Source organism: Carlito syrichta, unplaced genomic scaffold, assembly GCF_000164805.1.
Source record: "Carlito syrichta isolate Samal-C Ts95f unplaced genomic scaffold, Tarsius_syrichta-2.0.1 Scaffold309854, whole genome shotgun sequence".
Taxonomy (NCBI): Eukaryota; Metazoa; Chordata; class Mammalia; order Primates; family Tarsiidae; genus Carlito; species Carlito syrichta.
This window is the reverse complement of record NW_007253950.1, coordinates 1,390,083-1,405,331: the sequence shown is the minus strand read 5'-3', so window position 1 is coordinate 1,405,331 and position 15,249 is coordinate 1,390,083. Positions and strand designations below refer to the sequence as shown.

The following is a 15,249-nucleotide window of genomic DNA, read 5'->3' as shown; positions in this document are numbered from 1 at the left end:
CACCATCCAGATTGACTCCCTGCCGGGCGTGCCCAGGAGGGCCGAAGGGCATCTGCCGCCAGCCCCACTTGCCCTGGCCTCCTGCATGTGCCTGGCAGGAGCTGGCTGTCAGGCTTGCCTGTGCCTGGGTCAGAGGGAGAAGGAGTGGATTCCACGTAGTGTCTATGGCATGGTGTGGCATGGTGCTTTCTGCCTGGACCCAGCAACTGCTTCCTCCCAGCCTCTCTGCTGTTACTCCTTATCCTGACAACCCTCTCCCCACAGGGGCTGAGTAGGCATTTAAGAACGAGAATCAGATAATGTCACTTCTCTGCTTCCAACACTTCCCGTCACTCTCAAAATAAGAACCCAGACTCCTAGCAGGCCTGCAGCACCCTGTGGGACCTGGCCACTCTCTGGACCCTCTCATTTGTTCCGGCCAGGCTGGACTGTAGGACAGTCTTACTGCAGGACCCCAGTGCTGGCACAGTTCTTGGGACCTAGCAGGGGCTCAGTGTACCTTTTAGAGTGAATGAACTCGCCTCAGTTTCTTCCTCTGGAAAACGGGAGTGATAAGACCAAATGAGACTTAGAGACGTCATGCAACAAGCACGGGGATTCGTGTCCCCAGAGGGATTCCTCCCTCCTGCTGCCCTCCTCTGGGGATGTGCAGGGTCACTCAACAGCGAGGGCATGAAGTATTATTCAGGGAGCTGGACCCTAGTCTTTGTGGGGTAAGGGTTGGGGGCTGGACTCTCCGCCCCCCGCTGGATGCCAAGGCCTGTGTTTAGTTTACTCACGCCAGTGGAATCAGATGCGACCACGGGAGTCTCAAAGGACCGTGTTGTGATGCCCCACGGGCAGATGGGAAGCTGAGGCACAGAGAGCTGGAGGACTTGTCTGCAGGCCTGTGAGAGTGGGACCTGGGGCTGTCCTCCACCCTGAGATGGGTTCTCTACCCTAACTCTCAACACCTTGCACTCAGAGGAAAACAGAACTTAAAGTGAGCTCATGTCAGTACCCAGCCTCCACAGGAGAAGGAGATACAAGGCTCCGGGCTTAGAATTCTGGGAAATTGTGTATGAGTGAAGGGTAAATTCTTTGTTGAAACTAAAGACCAACTCAGGCAGGATCTGAGCAATGTGGACGATCCATTCATTCATTTATCCTTTATTTCTATTTTTATTTTATTTTTTTGAGTCAGAGTCTCACTCTGTCACCTAGGCTGGAGTGACAGTGGCACACTCATGGCCACCGCAGCCTTGACCTGCTGGTCTCAGGCAATCCTTCTGCCTCAGCTTTCCACAGGCATGTGCCACCACACCCAACTAATATTTTTTATTTATTGTAGAGATGAGGTCTCGTCACATTGCTCAGACTGGTCTCGAACCCTTGAGTTCAGGTAATCCTCTCGCCTCTGCCTCCCAAAGTACTGGGATTACAGGCGTGAGCCACTGTGCCTGGCAGCTCGTTCTTTTTCTTTTTTTTTTTTTGAGTTGGAGTCTCACTCGGTCGCCCAGACTGGAGTGCAGTGGCTGCTCCCGCCTACCGCAGCCTCATCCTGCTGGGCTCCGGCAATCTTCCCCCTCAGCCTTCTGAATAGCCGGAATTACAGGCACGCGCTACCACACCCGGCTGATTTTTTGATTTATTGTAGAGATGAAGTCTCGTTGCCCAGGCGGGTCTCGAACCCGCGGGGTCAGGCAATCCACTCACCTCAGCCTCCCAAAGGCGCGGGATTACAGGCTGAGCCACCGAGCCCGGCAGCTCGTTCTTTTTCATTCAACAAATACTGGATGCTTCCTGCGCTTGCGTCATTGTGCTTGGACCAGAGATACAGGATGAATACAACAGACAATAAACAAGGTCAAGTTTTTAATAAGTTCCCAGAAGTGAACTTCCTAGGGACCAAAGCAATGAGGGAAACTTGAGTGTTGTAAGCACCCCCGTGACCACAGGATGCTAACACGTTAGTTGCTCAGGAGAAGCTCGGGTTCTGCCACAATGAATGGGACACCCGTGTCCACTATGACTTGTTGCCGATCTGACAGGGGCAACGCATAGGGAACCGTGTGTATCTCACAGGTAAAGACTGCCCGAAACAGAGAAAAACTTCAAAGACACAGCGCCCCCACCAGAGACGCCTTTCTGGACGCTTCCTTGTACTCTCCCTCCTCTGAGCCTTTGGCTGTGTTACTGTCCTGCCAGGTCTTCCATCTCTCTACCTGCATGTTGATGGCCAGGCGGTGACACCTCCGCGCCATGGGGTAGCATAGCAGGTGTCTGTCCCCTCTCTGACCTCACTCCTGTCCCCTAGACTGCCAGGAACTACTGCTGCCACCTCAGGCCCCCATGGCCTACATTCCAGGCGGGGGTGCCCCAGCCGCGGGGGCAGGCCCCATGGGCTCCCAGTACTGCGTATGCAAGGTGGAGCTGTCGGTGAGCGGCCAGAGCCTCCTGGACCGGGACGTCACCTCCAAGTCCGACCCCTTCTGTGTCCTCTTCACGGAGAATAATGGCCGATGGATCGAGGTAACGCCCTCTGTGTGTCTGAAGTGGTGCAGTGGGTAAGGGCATGGCTGGGCTGCTGGGGAGGGCGTCTCACTAGATCCAGGAATAGGTCAGCCCCTTGGAAGTAGTTGGAGTGTGGGCGTGAAGGCAGGTGACTACTTGGAAAATTTTTTTTTTGAGTCAGGGTCTCACTCTGTCACCCAGGCTGGAGTGCGGTGGCACGATCATGGCTCACCGCAGCCTCGGCCTCCTAGGCTTAGGAGATCCTTTCACCTGAGTCTTCCACTGAGTAGTTGGGACTGCAGGGGCATGCCACCACACCTGGCTAATTTATTAAAAAATTTTTTTGCAGAGACAAGGCCTTGCTATGTTGCCCAGGCCGGTCTTGAACTCCTGGCCTCAAGCAATCCTCCTGACTCAGCAGAAAAGTGTTACTCTAAAAATTGAATTTGAGTTTAAATATATCTAAAATATAGTTTAATTATATTCAAGTTTGAATTATAATTAGAATCCATACATTTATATTTAAAGTATGGATTTTATACTTTTATATTTATTGTTTTATATTATAACATTTTAAATTATATCACAGTTAACATTTTACAGTTTTACAAAAGGCTCACTGCCCCTTTTAACAATCCTTCCCCACCCCCTTTTTTTTGAGTCAGAGTCTCACTCTGTTGCCCAGGCTGGAGTGCAGTGGTATGCTCACGGCCACTGCAGACTCGACCTGCTGGACTCAGGTGATTCTTCTGCCTCAGCCTTCCAAGTAGCTGGAACCACAGGCACACGCCACCATGCCTGACTACTTTTTTCATTTATTGTAGAGAGGAGGTCTCGTCGAGTTGCCTAGGCTGCTCTCAAACCCCTGGGCTCGGATAATCCTCTTACCTCCACCTCCCAAAGTGCTGGGATTACAGGCGCGAGCCACTGTACCCAGCCTCCCCTTTATTTCTAAATAAAAACATGGTCATTGAGAAGCAAACAGAAACTGGGAGCTCAACCTTTGGTCCTAGGCCAGCAATGCTCCTGCCTTCTGTGTGGCCTTAGGCGAGTGGCTGTCCCTTTCTGAACCTGTCTCCTCACATGAAACAGGGATTTCCCCCACCTTCCTGCCTTGGAAGCCCCAGCCCTGGAGTCTGTGACGGAGCCAGCCAAGGACTTCTGAGCTGGGAGACATTGGCCGGAGGGCTGGGGAGAGATGCAGCTGAGGAAGGACATGGAGGACCCTAAACTGTTGACACTTTTGGGTTTTAAAGCTTGCTTTGCATCCTATTCTAAAAGGCAGCTGTGCTCATTGTAGTGCATTTAGAAAACCCAGATCTACCTGAAGAAGAAAATCAAGAGGGTCAGGACCCACCTGCTAGGAGAGTTGCTGTGAACAGCTTGATGCCTACCTTCCAGGGCATTTTGTACACACGGATAGTTTCCCAAACGTGTATCTGTTTTCTTTTTCTTTTTTTGAGTGGAGGCCTCGATCTGTCACCCAGGCAGGAATGCAATGGCACAATCATGGCTTTCCACAGCCTCAGCCTCCTGGGCTCAGGCAATCCTTCCACCTTAGCCTCCTGAGGTGCACTTCCATGCCTGGCTAATTTCTTTCAATTTTTTTGTGGAGACAAGGTCTCACTCTGTTGCCCAGGCTGGTCTCAAACTCCTGAGCTGTAGCGATCCTCCTACCTTGGCATCCCAAAGTGCTGGGATTATAGGTGTGAGCCACCACGCCCAGCCACGTGTCTATTTTCTAATAGACATTTAACTGGGCCACAGTGGGCGCCCATCCTGTGATTTACAAAGAGCCTCCAGGATGTTGGCTCTGTCTTGTGATGCTAAGGAGATGGTGCTGGGATGGTTGACCCATTTTACAGAGGGGAAGCTGGGGCCCAGAGTGAGTAGGGACTCTTCTGTGTCAGCCGATGTGCTGACAAGTCAGCTGGAAGTAAGAGGTGAGCCACGGGGTCAGCTGAGGATGACTGGGAGAGTCCCAGGCCAGTGATGGGCGTGTCGGGGGCACCAGTTCCCTCTGCCAGGTCTCCAGAGCCCCCGCCTGTCCCTCAGGGAGTGGCGACCCCCTGACTCACCACACTCCCCCACCCTCCCTGGCAATCTCTGCTCCCACCCAGGCAGGCCACCCAGGCTAAAAATAGCCCAGGGCCAAGACCTTTTCCGTCCCTGCTGTTCAAGCCCTTGGAAATGGCCTGGGTGGGAGGAAAAATCAACACAGCCTGGGCCCCAAAATAGACTGTCACCCAGACTCGCGGTTTGGGGCCTCAACGTCAAGAGGCCAGGAGTGGGTTTCCTGTCCCGATGTCCCCACTGACCCCAGTACAAGGCTCCGTCCTCAACCAGGCTCCCGTGTCCGTAGCACAAGAGGGCTGCCCCGTCCAGGATTCTACACCAGACACAAACATCTGCCCCTCGCCCCAGCCCTACCCCCCACCCCCTTTTCTTTCTGTTTCCTCTCTCAGCTTCCAGATAAAATGTGGCTGGAGCCGACTGCAGTGGCTCAAGCCTGTAATCCCAGCTCTCTGAGAAGCTAAGGTGAGGGTGTTGCCTGAGCCCACAGGTTCGAGACCAGCCTGGGTACCTTGGCAAGACCTCATCTCTACAATAAATCAAAAAATTAGCCAGATGTGGTATCGCGCTACTTGGGGGGCTGAGATGGAAGGACCACCTGAGCCCAAGCAGGTTGTTGCTGGGGTGGCCGTGAGTGTGCCACTGTATTGCAGCCCTGGTGATGGAGTGAGACTCCAACTCAAAAAAAAAAAAAGTGACTTGAGGCCGGGCTCGGTGGCTCAGCCTGTAATCCCGCGCCTTTGGGAGGCTGAGGTGAGTGGATTGCCTGAGCCCATGGGTTCAAGACCCACCTGGGCAGCGAGACCTCATCTCTACAATAAATCAAAAAATCAGCCAGGCGTGATAGTGCATGCCTGTAATTCCGGCTACTGGGAAGGCTGAGGCGGAAGGATCGCCAGAGCCCAGCAGGTCGAGGCTGTGGCGGCCGGGAGCGGCCACTGCACTCCAGTCTGGGCGACAGAGTGAGACTCCAACTCAAAAAAAAAAAAAAAAAAGTGACTTGAGAAAAGGCCAGCCGTGGTAGATCATGCCTATAATCCCAGCACTTTGGGAGGCTGAGGTGAGAGGATTGCCTGAGCCCATGGGTTCGAGACCAGCCTAGGCGACTTGGTGAGACCTCATCTATACAATAAATCAAAATAAGTAGCAGGGCATGGTGGCATGTGCTTGTAGTTCCAGCTACTTGGAAGGCTGAGGCAGAAGGATCACCTGAGCCCAGCAGGTGGAGGCTGTGGAGGCCATGAGCATGCCACTGCACTCCAGACTGAGAAACAGAGTGAGACTCCAACTCAGAAAAAGAAAAAAGAGTTTTCCCAAAATAAAAAGTGTGAAAACCACAGTGTGTCAAATCCCTTCCTCTTACACAAGTGGAAACTGAACCCCAGATGGGGAAAGGGACTCACCCCTGTCACCTGGGGTTGGAGCCAGGGTTGAAGAGTTAAGGTTGTGGGTGCTAGAGTGAGACCTGGGTTACAGATCTTGGCCCTGCCCCGCTTGCTGTTCAACCTGGGGCAAGTTACTTAACCTCTCTGTGCTTCCATGGCCTCATCTGTGAGCTGGGGGAAATGTTGGCCTCAGCTATGCAGGGAGCAGACTATGAGCACCTGGCACAGAGCAGGTGTCCAGTGAGTTAGCAGAATGGGTGCCAGCAGCCTGGGAGGGGTCGAGCCGGTAGCCCTGACTCTGACTCCCTTCTCCCTGCCCCTCTGCTAGTACGACAGGACGGAAACTGCGGTCAACAACCTCAACCCCGCCTTCTCCAAGAAGTTCGTGCTGGACTACCACTTCGAGGAGGTGCAGAGGCTCAAGTTCGCCCTCTTCGACCAGGACAAGTCCAGCTCCCAGCTGGACGAGCACGACTTCCTGGGCCAGTTCTCCTGTAGCCTAGGCATGGTGAGCCTTTCTGGCGGGAGGAGCAGGGGGGGTTCCCCCAGGCGCCACCCGCCCCTCAAGGACAGGCAGCCCCTGGAAGGCTGCTTCCTCCACCGTCTTTCCCTGGCCCCATGTTCCTGGCTGGCTCCCCAGGCTCACACGCAGAGGGGACGGGACTGGGTGGGTCCCAGAGGGGAGCTCCCATCTGGAGTCTCTGCTGAGCACAGTGCCTCCGATTGCTGCCACTCAGGGATGGGCCCCATGTGGCCAGGGCGTCTGGTTATTAGAAGTGCTTGACTTTCTGGGGTAGGAGCATTCTACCTGTGTGAACTCGGGCACCTTCCTTTCTCTCTCTGGGCCACTTCCCCATCTGGCTCAGTCCTCAGAGAGCTCCTGGAGGCTGAGAGGGGCGGGGCTCGGAGCTCTGACACAAGTCTCCATCATTCCTTTAGGCAAGCCCTGGGCCTTAGTTTCCTCATATTTCACTTGGAGAGCATGATGGCTGCCCTGCACAGCCTGCAGGGATGATGGGGGAATAAAGTGGAAAGTGCTGTGCCAGGTGCTGGTGGAGACTGAAGTGTCCTGCGCCTTCTTGGGAATGAAGGTCACAAAAACGCAAGGGCTAACGGGGCGTGTGATGTCCGCCTCCTGTATAAGAAGCAGGGTGTAGCAGTCAGGGTCCCCACTGTGTGTCTACACCCTCAGAGAGTAGTTGAGAGAGTTAAGGACTCCTGTGGGAAGGGGTAAGGGGATGGGGGCAGAGAACCCATAGGGGATGGGAAACCAACCCAGGGCTTGGCCCCAGCGGAAGCCACCACCCTGGCCTGGAGAGAAGCCAGGTGAGGAAGTGGCATCTCCAAGGCCTGCTGAGACCGGGGAGGGACGCAGAGGGCCTGGAGCTGAGGCCAGGGAGGGAGGCCGAGGGCCTGGAGCTGAGGTCAAGGACGCAGCAACGAGGAAGTGGCCACTGCACGTCGTCCAGCCTGTCTCCCCTCCTGCTCTCCTGCCTCCTGCTGGTGCCCCCACTGGCTTAACTCCCCCAAAGCCAGAGGACAAAGGAGCCAGGTGGTGCGGACCACAGGGCACAGCAGGTGGAGAAGGGCAGGGGGTGCCCAGGGAGACTAGCCAGCCCAGGGGGCCGGGAGAGATCACACTGCTGCTCGTAGCTGCGCTAGTGCTGGCATTTGTCCCAGAAACCACAAGCCACCGTGGCCCATGAAATGGGTGGGAACGCGGTGGACAGAGATGATGGGGGCGACTGTAATGTGTCCCATTTTTCCATTGCATCACCTATTCAGAGCAATGAAAATGTGCCGAATCAGAGTTTGACCTCCTCCATTAGGGCTGGACACTGAGAAAGGTGGGGACGGGGACAGGGACTAAACTCCCCCCTTGTCTCCAGAATGCCTTTTCCCAGGGCCAGACCAGAATGGGGGGGAGCCAGACTGCTGGCATCACCTCCAGGCTGTGGGACTTTGGAGAAGTGTCTTAACCTCTCTGGACCTCAGTCTCTCAGCCGCCCCAGACAGGCTAGCCGTGGTTGTGGCCTCTGTGGCAAGGCTCTGCAGGCGAAGGTTTGGCCAGTTTTGGCGGCGGCAGCATGCCCAGGGGGCCTGCTTGGGACTTTTCTCCAAGATCCTCCCCACCACCCTCCCTGAGCCTGGCCTCTCTTCTCCAGATCGTCTCCAGCAAGAAGATTACCCGGCCTCTGCTGCTGATGAATGACAAGCCTGCAGGAAAGGGCTTGATCACGGTACCAGCCTCCTCCCCCTCTGCCCTCCACCCCCGCCTGCCGCCCTCCCCCATCAATGGGCCGCTTCTCTGGCAGATAATCACCAGCTTTGTTTGGAGTAAAAAGGCCCAACTTACAACTTAGCAACAGGTCTCTTAGCAACGGGCTCTGGCTCCACAAATGATGCGCTGGGGCCCGCCAAGCTGGGGGGACTGCCGGGAGCCCCCCCGCGGCAGCTCCTGCTCGTCCCTGGAGGCTTCCAGGGCCCCCCAGAGCCCCTCCCTGCACCGGCCCTGCTAGCTTCCCTGGGGGTCGCTCGCAAGTGCTTTGCCCATCCAAGCCCTGCTGTGGCTGCCATGCGCAATGAATCTGCAGCGCAATGATTCCTCCTGCAACACACAGGCCCTTCGTGGGGATGAGCTACTCGGCCACAGACTCCCAGGAGCCAGGGCAACCCCTGAGATCCCAGGGGAGGTTCCCAGAGGGGAGTTAAGCCAGCGAGAGTCTCCCCTGGGTGGTTCATCTTCCTTTAGAGCCATGTGCTGCCTGGAGGCCTGGCCGCTGCTGGGAGGAGCATTGTACCATTGTGTGTGTCTGTCTCCTCACTCCCCTGCCCTGGAACTTTGCATGGCTCCCCACTGCCTGTGAGGGACCTGTCAGTCTCTGCTTGGCTCTCTTGCCTCTGCTGTTTTTTGTCCTGGGTTCAAAGCAAACTGAATCTATTCATTTATTTTGAGTTGGGGTCTCACTCTGCCACCCAGGCTCCAGTGCAGTGGTATGATCATGGCTCAATGCAGCCTTGACCTCCCGGGCTCAGGCGATCCTCCCACCTCAGTCTCCCGAGTAGCTGGGACTACAGGCGTGTGCATCCACGCCCTACACAGATTGAATTCGTAGCATATCCTGAGCATACCCCAGACCCTTATCCACTCTGTTCCTGCCTCCTGGAATGACCCCTCCCAGCCTCTGCCCACCTCTTGGTTTTGAAACTGCCCCATTTCCACAAGGCCCCTCCCCTGCTCCTAGAAGCCAGCACAGAGGATCCCGCCGAGCTGGGTTGGCTGTCACCTGCTGCATTTCTGACAGTTCCACTCTAGGCCTCAGTTCCCTCCTCAGGGAAATGGGGGCAATGATGGGACCTTCCTACAGGGTTGTTGAGCACTTCCCAGCAGGAGGTTGGGAGGAGAGAATGGGATCAGACTGTCCTGGCTGTGGTTCTAGGGAGGATGACTGGCCTCAGGTGAGGTCATCCTAGAAGCCTGAGAGGAAGGGAAGCCCTGGCGAGGGAGGGCCCGGCCCGCTAGTCCTGCTGTGGGGAGGAGTCCAGAGAGGGCGCCTGGCAGTCTGGAGGTCACCCAGCTGGACCATCACTGGCTGGGCTGGGGCCAGAGGACCATGGCTAATGGGGAGTGAGTGGAAGACGGATGACTGGTGTGCGCTGATGAGGCAGCAAGGGAACCTGCTGGCTCCTACCTCTCTCCTGGGCCTCAGTTTCCCTCACTGCACAATGAAGTTTCTGTGATCCTAACACCTTCATGTTTTGAGCTGTGCTGGGTCCTCTACGTCTGCAGTGGGGCATGAGGAGGCCTGACATGCTGTCCCCTGGCTGGAGCTTCTCCCTGGGCGCCAGGATACCAGTGCCTGGTCCCTGTTCTTCCCCATACCTTCCCAAGGGCCCTCTCTTGAGCCACTTGCAGTCATTTCCTGATCCCAGTGTGGGTGATGACCCCCATTTTCCAGAAGGCGGAAGCTGAGGTGTGGGGAAGGCAAGAGGCTTGTCCAAGGTCACCTGGCACTGCCCCCTCCCCTTCCTAGCTCTGGAGCATTGGCTCCTGGGGTCCCTGAGCTCGCCTGCCTAGCAGGAGCTTGGGGGAGTCTAGGGACCTTGTGGACATGGTCCTCTGGCCTTGCAGATCGCTGCCCAGGAGCTGTCAGACAACCGGGTCATCACACTGAGCCTGGCGGGAAGGAGGCTGGACAAGAAGGTGAGGCAGCAGAGTCCGGGCTTCCGTCAGAAGCAGTGTCCCTGCCCAGTCCCAGGGTGGTGTGGCTTACTCCGGGCCTCTGGCCACCACTTGTATTTAAGGCCTAACACTGGGCCCTGCTGGCCGCACCAAATTAGGGCTCCCTCACCACTGAGGTAGTGAGCATCCCACCACTTAGAGGTGTTCAAAACACAGCTGGATGCTCACTCTCTGGGCACCCCATCTCACCTAGTTTAAAGTCCAGGATCCTGCATACCCTCCGGACCCCTATGTGTCCCCAGTGCTCTTACCATGACCTCACCAGTGCTCTTACCATGACCTCACCTCCTCCATACCCCCTTTAACTCTGCTTCCACCAAGTCAGCCTCCTTATTGTGCCTGGATTAAAGTAGGCACTCTCCTGTCTCAGGACCTCTGCACTTGCTAGTTCCTCTGCCTGGATGCTCTTTTCCTTGAATACTCTCACGATGCCCCTCACCTCCTCAAGCCTTTACTCCTGGGTCACCTCCTCAGCATGGCCTTCGCTGAAGTTGCCGTGGTCTTTGACATCCCCCTTTACCTTTTCCTTCATGCTTGCTACTATCTAGCATATATTCTTTATGTATTTTCTGTCTCCCTCACTTGAATGTAGCCTCTTGGAGTGATGCCTTATTTTTATTTCATTTTATTTATTTTATTTTTATTTTTGAGTTGGGATCTCACTCTTTTGCCTAGGCTGGAGTACAGTGGCATGATCATGGCTCACCACAGCCTTGACCTCCTGGGCTCAAGCGATCTTCCCATCTCAGCCTCCTAAGTAGCTGGGACTACAGGCATACACCACCACACCCTGCTGATTAAAAAAAAAATTTTTTTGAAGACAGGATTTATTGAGAGGACAGAAAAGCTCCCACAGTGGGAGGGGACCCGAAGGGGTTGTGCCTCTCTCTCTCTCTCTCTCTCTCTCTCTCTCTCTCTCTCTCTCTATATATATATATATATATATATATATATTTTTTTTTTTTTTTTTTTTTTTTTTTTTTGAGTTGGAGTCTCACTCTGTCACCCAGACTGGAGTGCAGTGGCACGCTCCTGGCCACTGAGCCTTGACCTGATGGGCCTGGCAATCCTTCTGTCTCAGTCTTCCAAGTAGTTGGAACTACAGGCATGCGCTACCACGTCCGGCTAGTTGTTTTTTTTAATTTATTGTAGAGATGAGGTCTCGCCAAATTGCCCAGGCGGGTCACGAACCCATCGGCTCAGGCAATCTACTCACCTCAGCCTCCCAAAGCACGGGATTACAGGCTGAGCCACTGAGCCTGGCTATTTTTTTTTTTTAAGAGATGAGGTCTCACCAAGTTTCCCAGACTGGTCTCCAACCCATGAGCTCAGGCAGTCCTCTCACCTCGGCCTCCCAAAGTGCTGGGATTATAGGTACGAGCCACCATGCCTGACCTAAAAAAATTTTTTTAGAGGCAAGTTCTTGCTATGTTGCCCAGGCTGGTCTCGAACTCCTGGGCTCAAGTAATCCCCCGGCCTTGGCACCCAAAGTGCTGAGATTACAGGCGTGAGCCACCGTGCCTGGGAACATATTTTTTAAGCTTAAGGAAATTAATTTATAAGGATATCACATCCCTTCTGTAATGTGCAGAAGAGTTTCTGTTTTTCAGATTCAGATCCACTAAAATAAATCACAGTCACATCCTGCTGGAACTCACCCTGCATTGGGAACAGTCACTGTCTTGAAATCCCATCTAAGATGCAGGAGTTCTAATTCCCACTGGCCCCAGACTTGAGGGTCTCTGAGCACAAGCTCTGGCAATCTCGAAATAGGGGGGAGCCGGTCGGTCCCAGGGGCTGCAGCTGCCCCAGGCCTTGTGCTGAACCTTCTGAGACTGGGGGGAGGGGCCAGGATAGCCCTGCCATGGCTCCCGCCCTGACCCCAGCTGGGGAAGGTGGTGGGAGGCTGTGGGACCACACCCCATCCCACCCGATCCTGGTAAGGTTGTGTTGTGCCCCTCTCACCAGTATCCTCTGCTTCCTCCAGGACCTCTTTGGGAAGTCAGACCCATTTCTGGAGTTTTACAAGCGAGGAGACGATGGCAAGTGGATGCTGGTCCACAGGACTGAGGTGGGTACGTGGGGGCCCGAGGGTCTCAGCAGCTCGGGAAGGGGCTGTGCAGTCACACCATGCGGGAAGACCCATGAGGGCACCCGGAGGCCTCATCCCCTCCCGGCCATGGTTGCTTATTTCCATCTCCGGAGGAGTGTCTGTGGGCTCTCCCTCTGGTCACCTGCTGTCTCCTTTGGTCTGGCCTCACCCCAGAGCACTGTCGCCCCGGCCTGAGCTCACCGCCTTCTCTGCAGGTGATCAAGTACACGCTGGACCCCGTGTGGAAACCATTCACAGTGCCCCTGGTGTCCCTGTGTGATGGGGACATGGAGAAGCCCATCCAGGTGAGGGGCACTGGGGACTCTGCTTCCCATCCTGCCAGCTCCCACCTTGGCAAAACTCTTTCTTGCTAAGGTGGAAGGAACCCCATCTTAGGGACAGAGAGGACAGGAGATCCGTGTCCCTGTCCCAGGTCTACCTGACTCTCTGAGGGACCTGGGCAGGCCCCACCTCTGTGAACCCTTCTCTAAAACTGCCCTGCCCTTCGCAGAGGACTGCCGAGCTACTGGCTAGGAAATGAATGCAGAGATGCCTTGGGAACAATCACATGAGGACCAAGATTGCTAGTCTCTCTCTAAAAGCCTTCAGTCCTCAGGGGCTGGGTCTGAGAGCAGATGGGGTCGGGGAGGCAGCTAGGTGAGGGCAGGGAACCCCGGATAGGGTACCAGGTGCCTTGGGGTCTAGTCTTGGGTCTGGTGCTGCCGCTGCTGTGAGAGTTTGGGCGAATGCTCCCCTCTCAGAGCCTCATTTCACCCGTCAATAGAACATCAATGATGCTTGTCTTCTTCATGAGTGTCACAGCAGCTAAGTTAGAGAGCATATAAAGCCAGAAAAAATTACAGTCTAGAGAAAGTCCCAGGCCATGACCCCTGACCTGGGTGGGTCACAGCCCAAGACAGGAAGAGCCAACTGTCAAGTGTGTAAGGAGCTGAGCTTCCTGCTCTGGAGGGTACAGCCTCTGTTACTGAGGCAGGCACATTTTCTCCTGTTCCCAGCAATCATGGAAGGCTTCCTGAAGGAGGCAGTTCAGAAACTACCGAGGCCAGCTAGGCAGATGTGGGGGGGGGGAGGCACCCGCCAAACAGAAGAGATGGGGTTTGCTCAGGGAGCTGAGAGGAGCTGGAGAGCTTTTCTTGGGATGGTTCTGAGGTGACCGCACTGGACCCTCCCCAGGTCATGTGCTATGACTATGACAACGACGGGGGCCACGACTTCATCGGCGAGTTCCAGACCTCCACGTCACAGATGTGTGAGGCTCGCAGCGGCGTCCCGGTGAGATGGGCGTGTGTGCTGTGACCCCAAGACCTCAGCAGGGGCTGGGAAGGGGCACGGGGTCTTGAGTCGGGCAGCCTGGGGTCAGATCCCACCTATTCCGGCTGTATGACCTTGAGCGAGATGGTCCGTCTCTGTCACACTCTCTTTCCCCTCCTGTCTATGAGGGTAGAGGACCAGGGTGGGATTAAATGAGATGACACGGGTAAAGCACCTGGCACATGGTGAATAGTCAGGAGCTGTCGCTACGGTCCCCCCGAGCCCCTGGACCCCCACTGGATGTGCTGTGGATGGGTTTGTCTGGCGAGGTGCCAGTGCTGATCATGCTACCATTTCCCGTGTGAATATCCAGGAAGGCCCCCTGGAGGAGGTGTGCTGGCCCCTTGTCAAGGCCGTGGGGGGATTCTAGTGCCAAGGGGAGGATCTGCCCCCAGGGAGGCCCCAGGCTGAGCTTCTCTTCCTTCTTTGGGGCCGCTCAGCTGGAGTTCGAGTGCATCAACCCCAAGAAGCAGAGGAAGAAGAAGAACTATAAAAACTCAGGTGTCATCATCCTGCGTTCCTGCGAGGTGAGTCAGCGGAGTGAGCACGAGCCAGGGGCAGGTCTGGGGCCACACAGTAGCACCAGTGCAGAAGGGATGGACAGAGCATTGAGTCTGGAGCCAGGGAGGCCTGGGTTCAAATCTCGGCTCTGCCATGTCCTGGCTCTGTGATGTCCCGAGCTTAACCTTGCTGAGCTTCGGTCTCCTCATCTGCAGAATGGGCATGTTAACAAAGTAGAGGCCGGGTTCAGTGGCTCAGTCTGTAATCCCAGCACTTTGGGAGGCCGAGGTGAGAGGATTGCCTGAGCCCGCGGGTTCGAGACCTGTCCGGGCAACTTGGTGAGACCTCGTCTCTACAATAAATCAAAAAACTAGCCAGGCATGGTCACACGCGCCTGTAGTTCCAGCTACTTGGAAGGCCAAGGCGGAAAGATCGCCAGAGCGCAGCCGGTCGAGGCTGTGGTGGCCGGGAGCGGCCACTGCACTCCAGTCCGGGTGACAGAGTGAGACTCCAACTCAAAAAAAAACAACAAGGTAGAGCATGTTATGGGTCGGTCTCATATCCCATGCCTGTGTGGAGGCTGAGGAGGGCGTGAGCTGGCCTCCCAAGGCCTCTCCTAGTTGGAGGGTGGGGTAGGATGCACTGTCGCCCATGCTGGGCACTCCAGAGGTAGAGAACATCGGGCAAGGACACCCGTGCCCCTTTGGCATCTGTGAGCGCTCAGGTGACTATGGTTCCCATGGCCAGGCTGTGTCACAGGCCAGGGGATCTGGTGGCTCGGGAGCTGCTGGATCAGGCGGGACTTGAGGAAGGCAGCCTGGGCGGGAATGCCGAGTCCCAGACTCGGGAACTCGAGGAGTCCTAGCACTGCCCTCTCCCAGCTGGTGGGCCCGACCCCAGGCGTCCGTTTCCTCATGTGGAGACCAGCTGTCAGGCTCAGTCCGTATGAGCGTTCAGGGTGGTTGCAACAGAGAAGTGCCCTGTGAAGGGGACTATCACAATGCATGGTCCTGATTCTAAACCCACCATCATTCACCCTTTGCCACCATTATGGCAGCTGCCTTGCTTGTTCTTTCTCCTCAGTGTTCCCCCCACCCACTGCTGTTTATTTTTTTTAAACGTAAATACCT

General features: G+C 55.5%; 1 protein-coding gene across 1 annotated transcript in view; it reads left to right on the top strand.

Moving 5' to 3' along the window:
- Window positions 1-2,187: 2,187 nt before the first annotated feature.
- CPNE2 (copine 2) overlaps window positions 2,188-15,249 on the top strand; it is a 35,990-nt gene continuing 22,928 nt past the window's right edge. Inside the window, exons 1-8 of the mRNA XM_008068036.1 lie at window positions 2,188-2,511; window positions 6,280-6,459; window positions 8,117-8,191; window positions 10,084-10,155; window positions 12,182-12,265; window positions 12,502-12,591; window positions 13,481-13,579; window positions 14,059-14,145. Coding sequence (XP_008066227.1) covers window positions 2,332-2,511; window positions 6,280-6,459; window positions 8,117-8,191; window positions 10,084-10,155; window positions 12,182-12,265; window positions 12,502-12,591; window positions 13,481-13,579; window positions 14,059-14,145 — 867 coding nt within the window. The 5' untranslated portion in view covers window positions 2,188-2,331. The remainder of the gene's footprint in view (window positions 2,512-6,279; window positions 6,460-8,116; window positions 8,192-10,083; window positions 10,156-12,181; window positions 12,266-12,501; window positions 12,592-13,480; window positions 13,580-14,058; window positions 14,146-15,249) is intronic.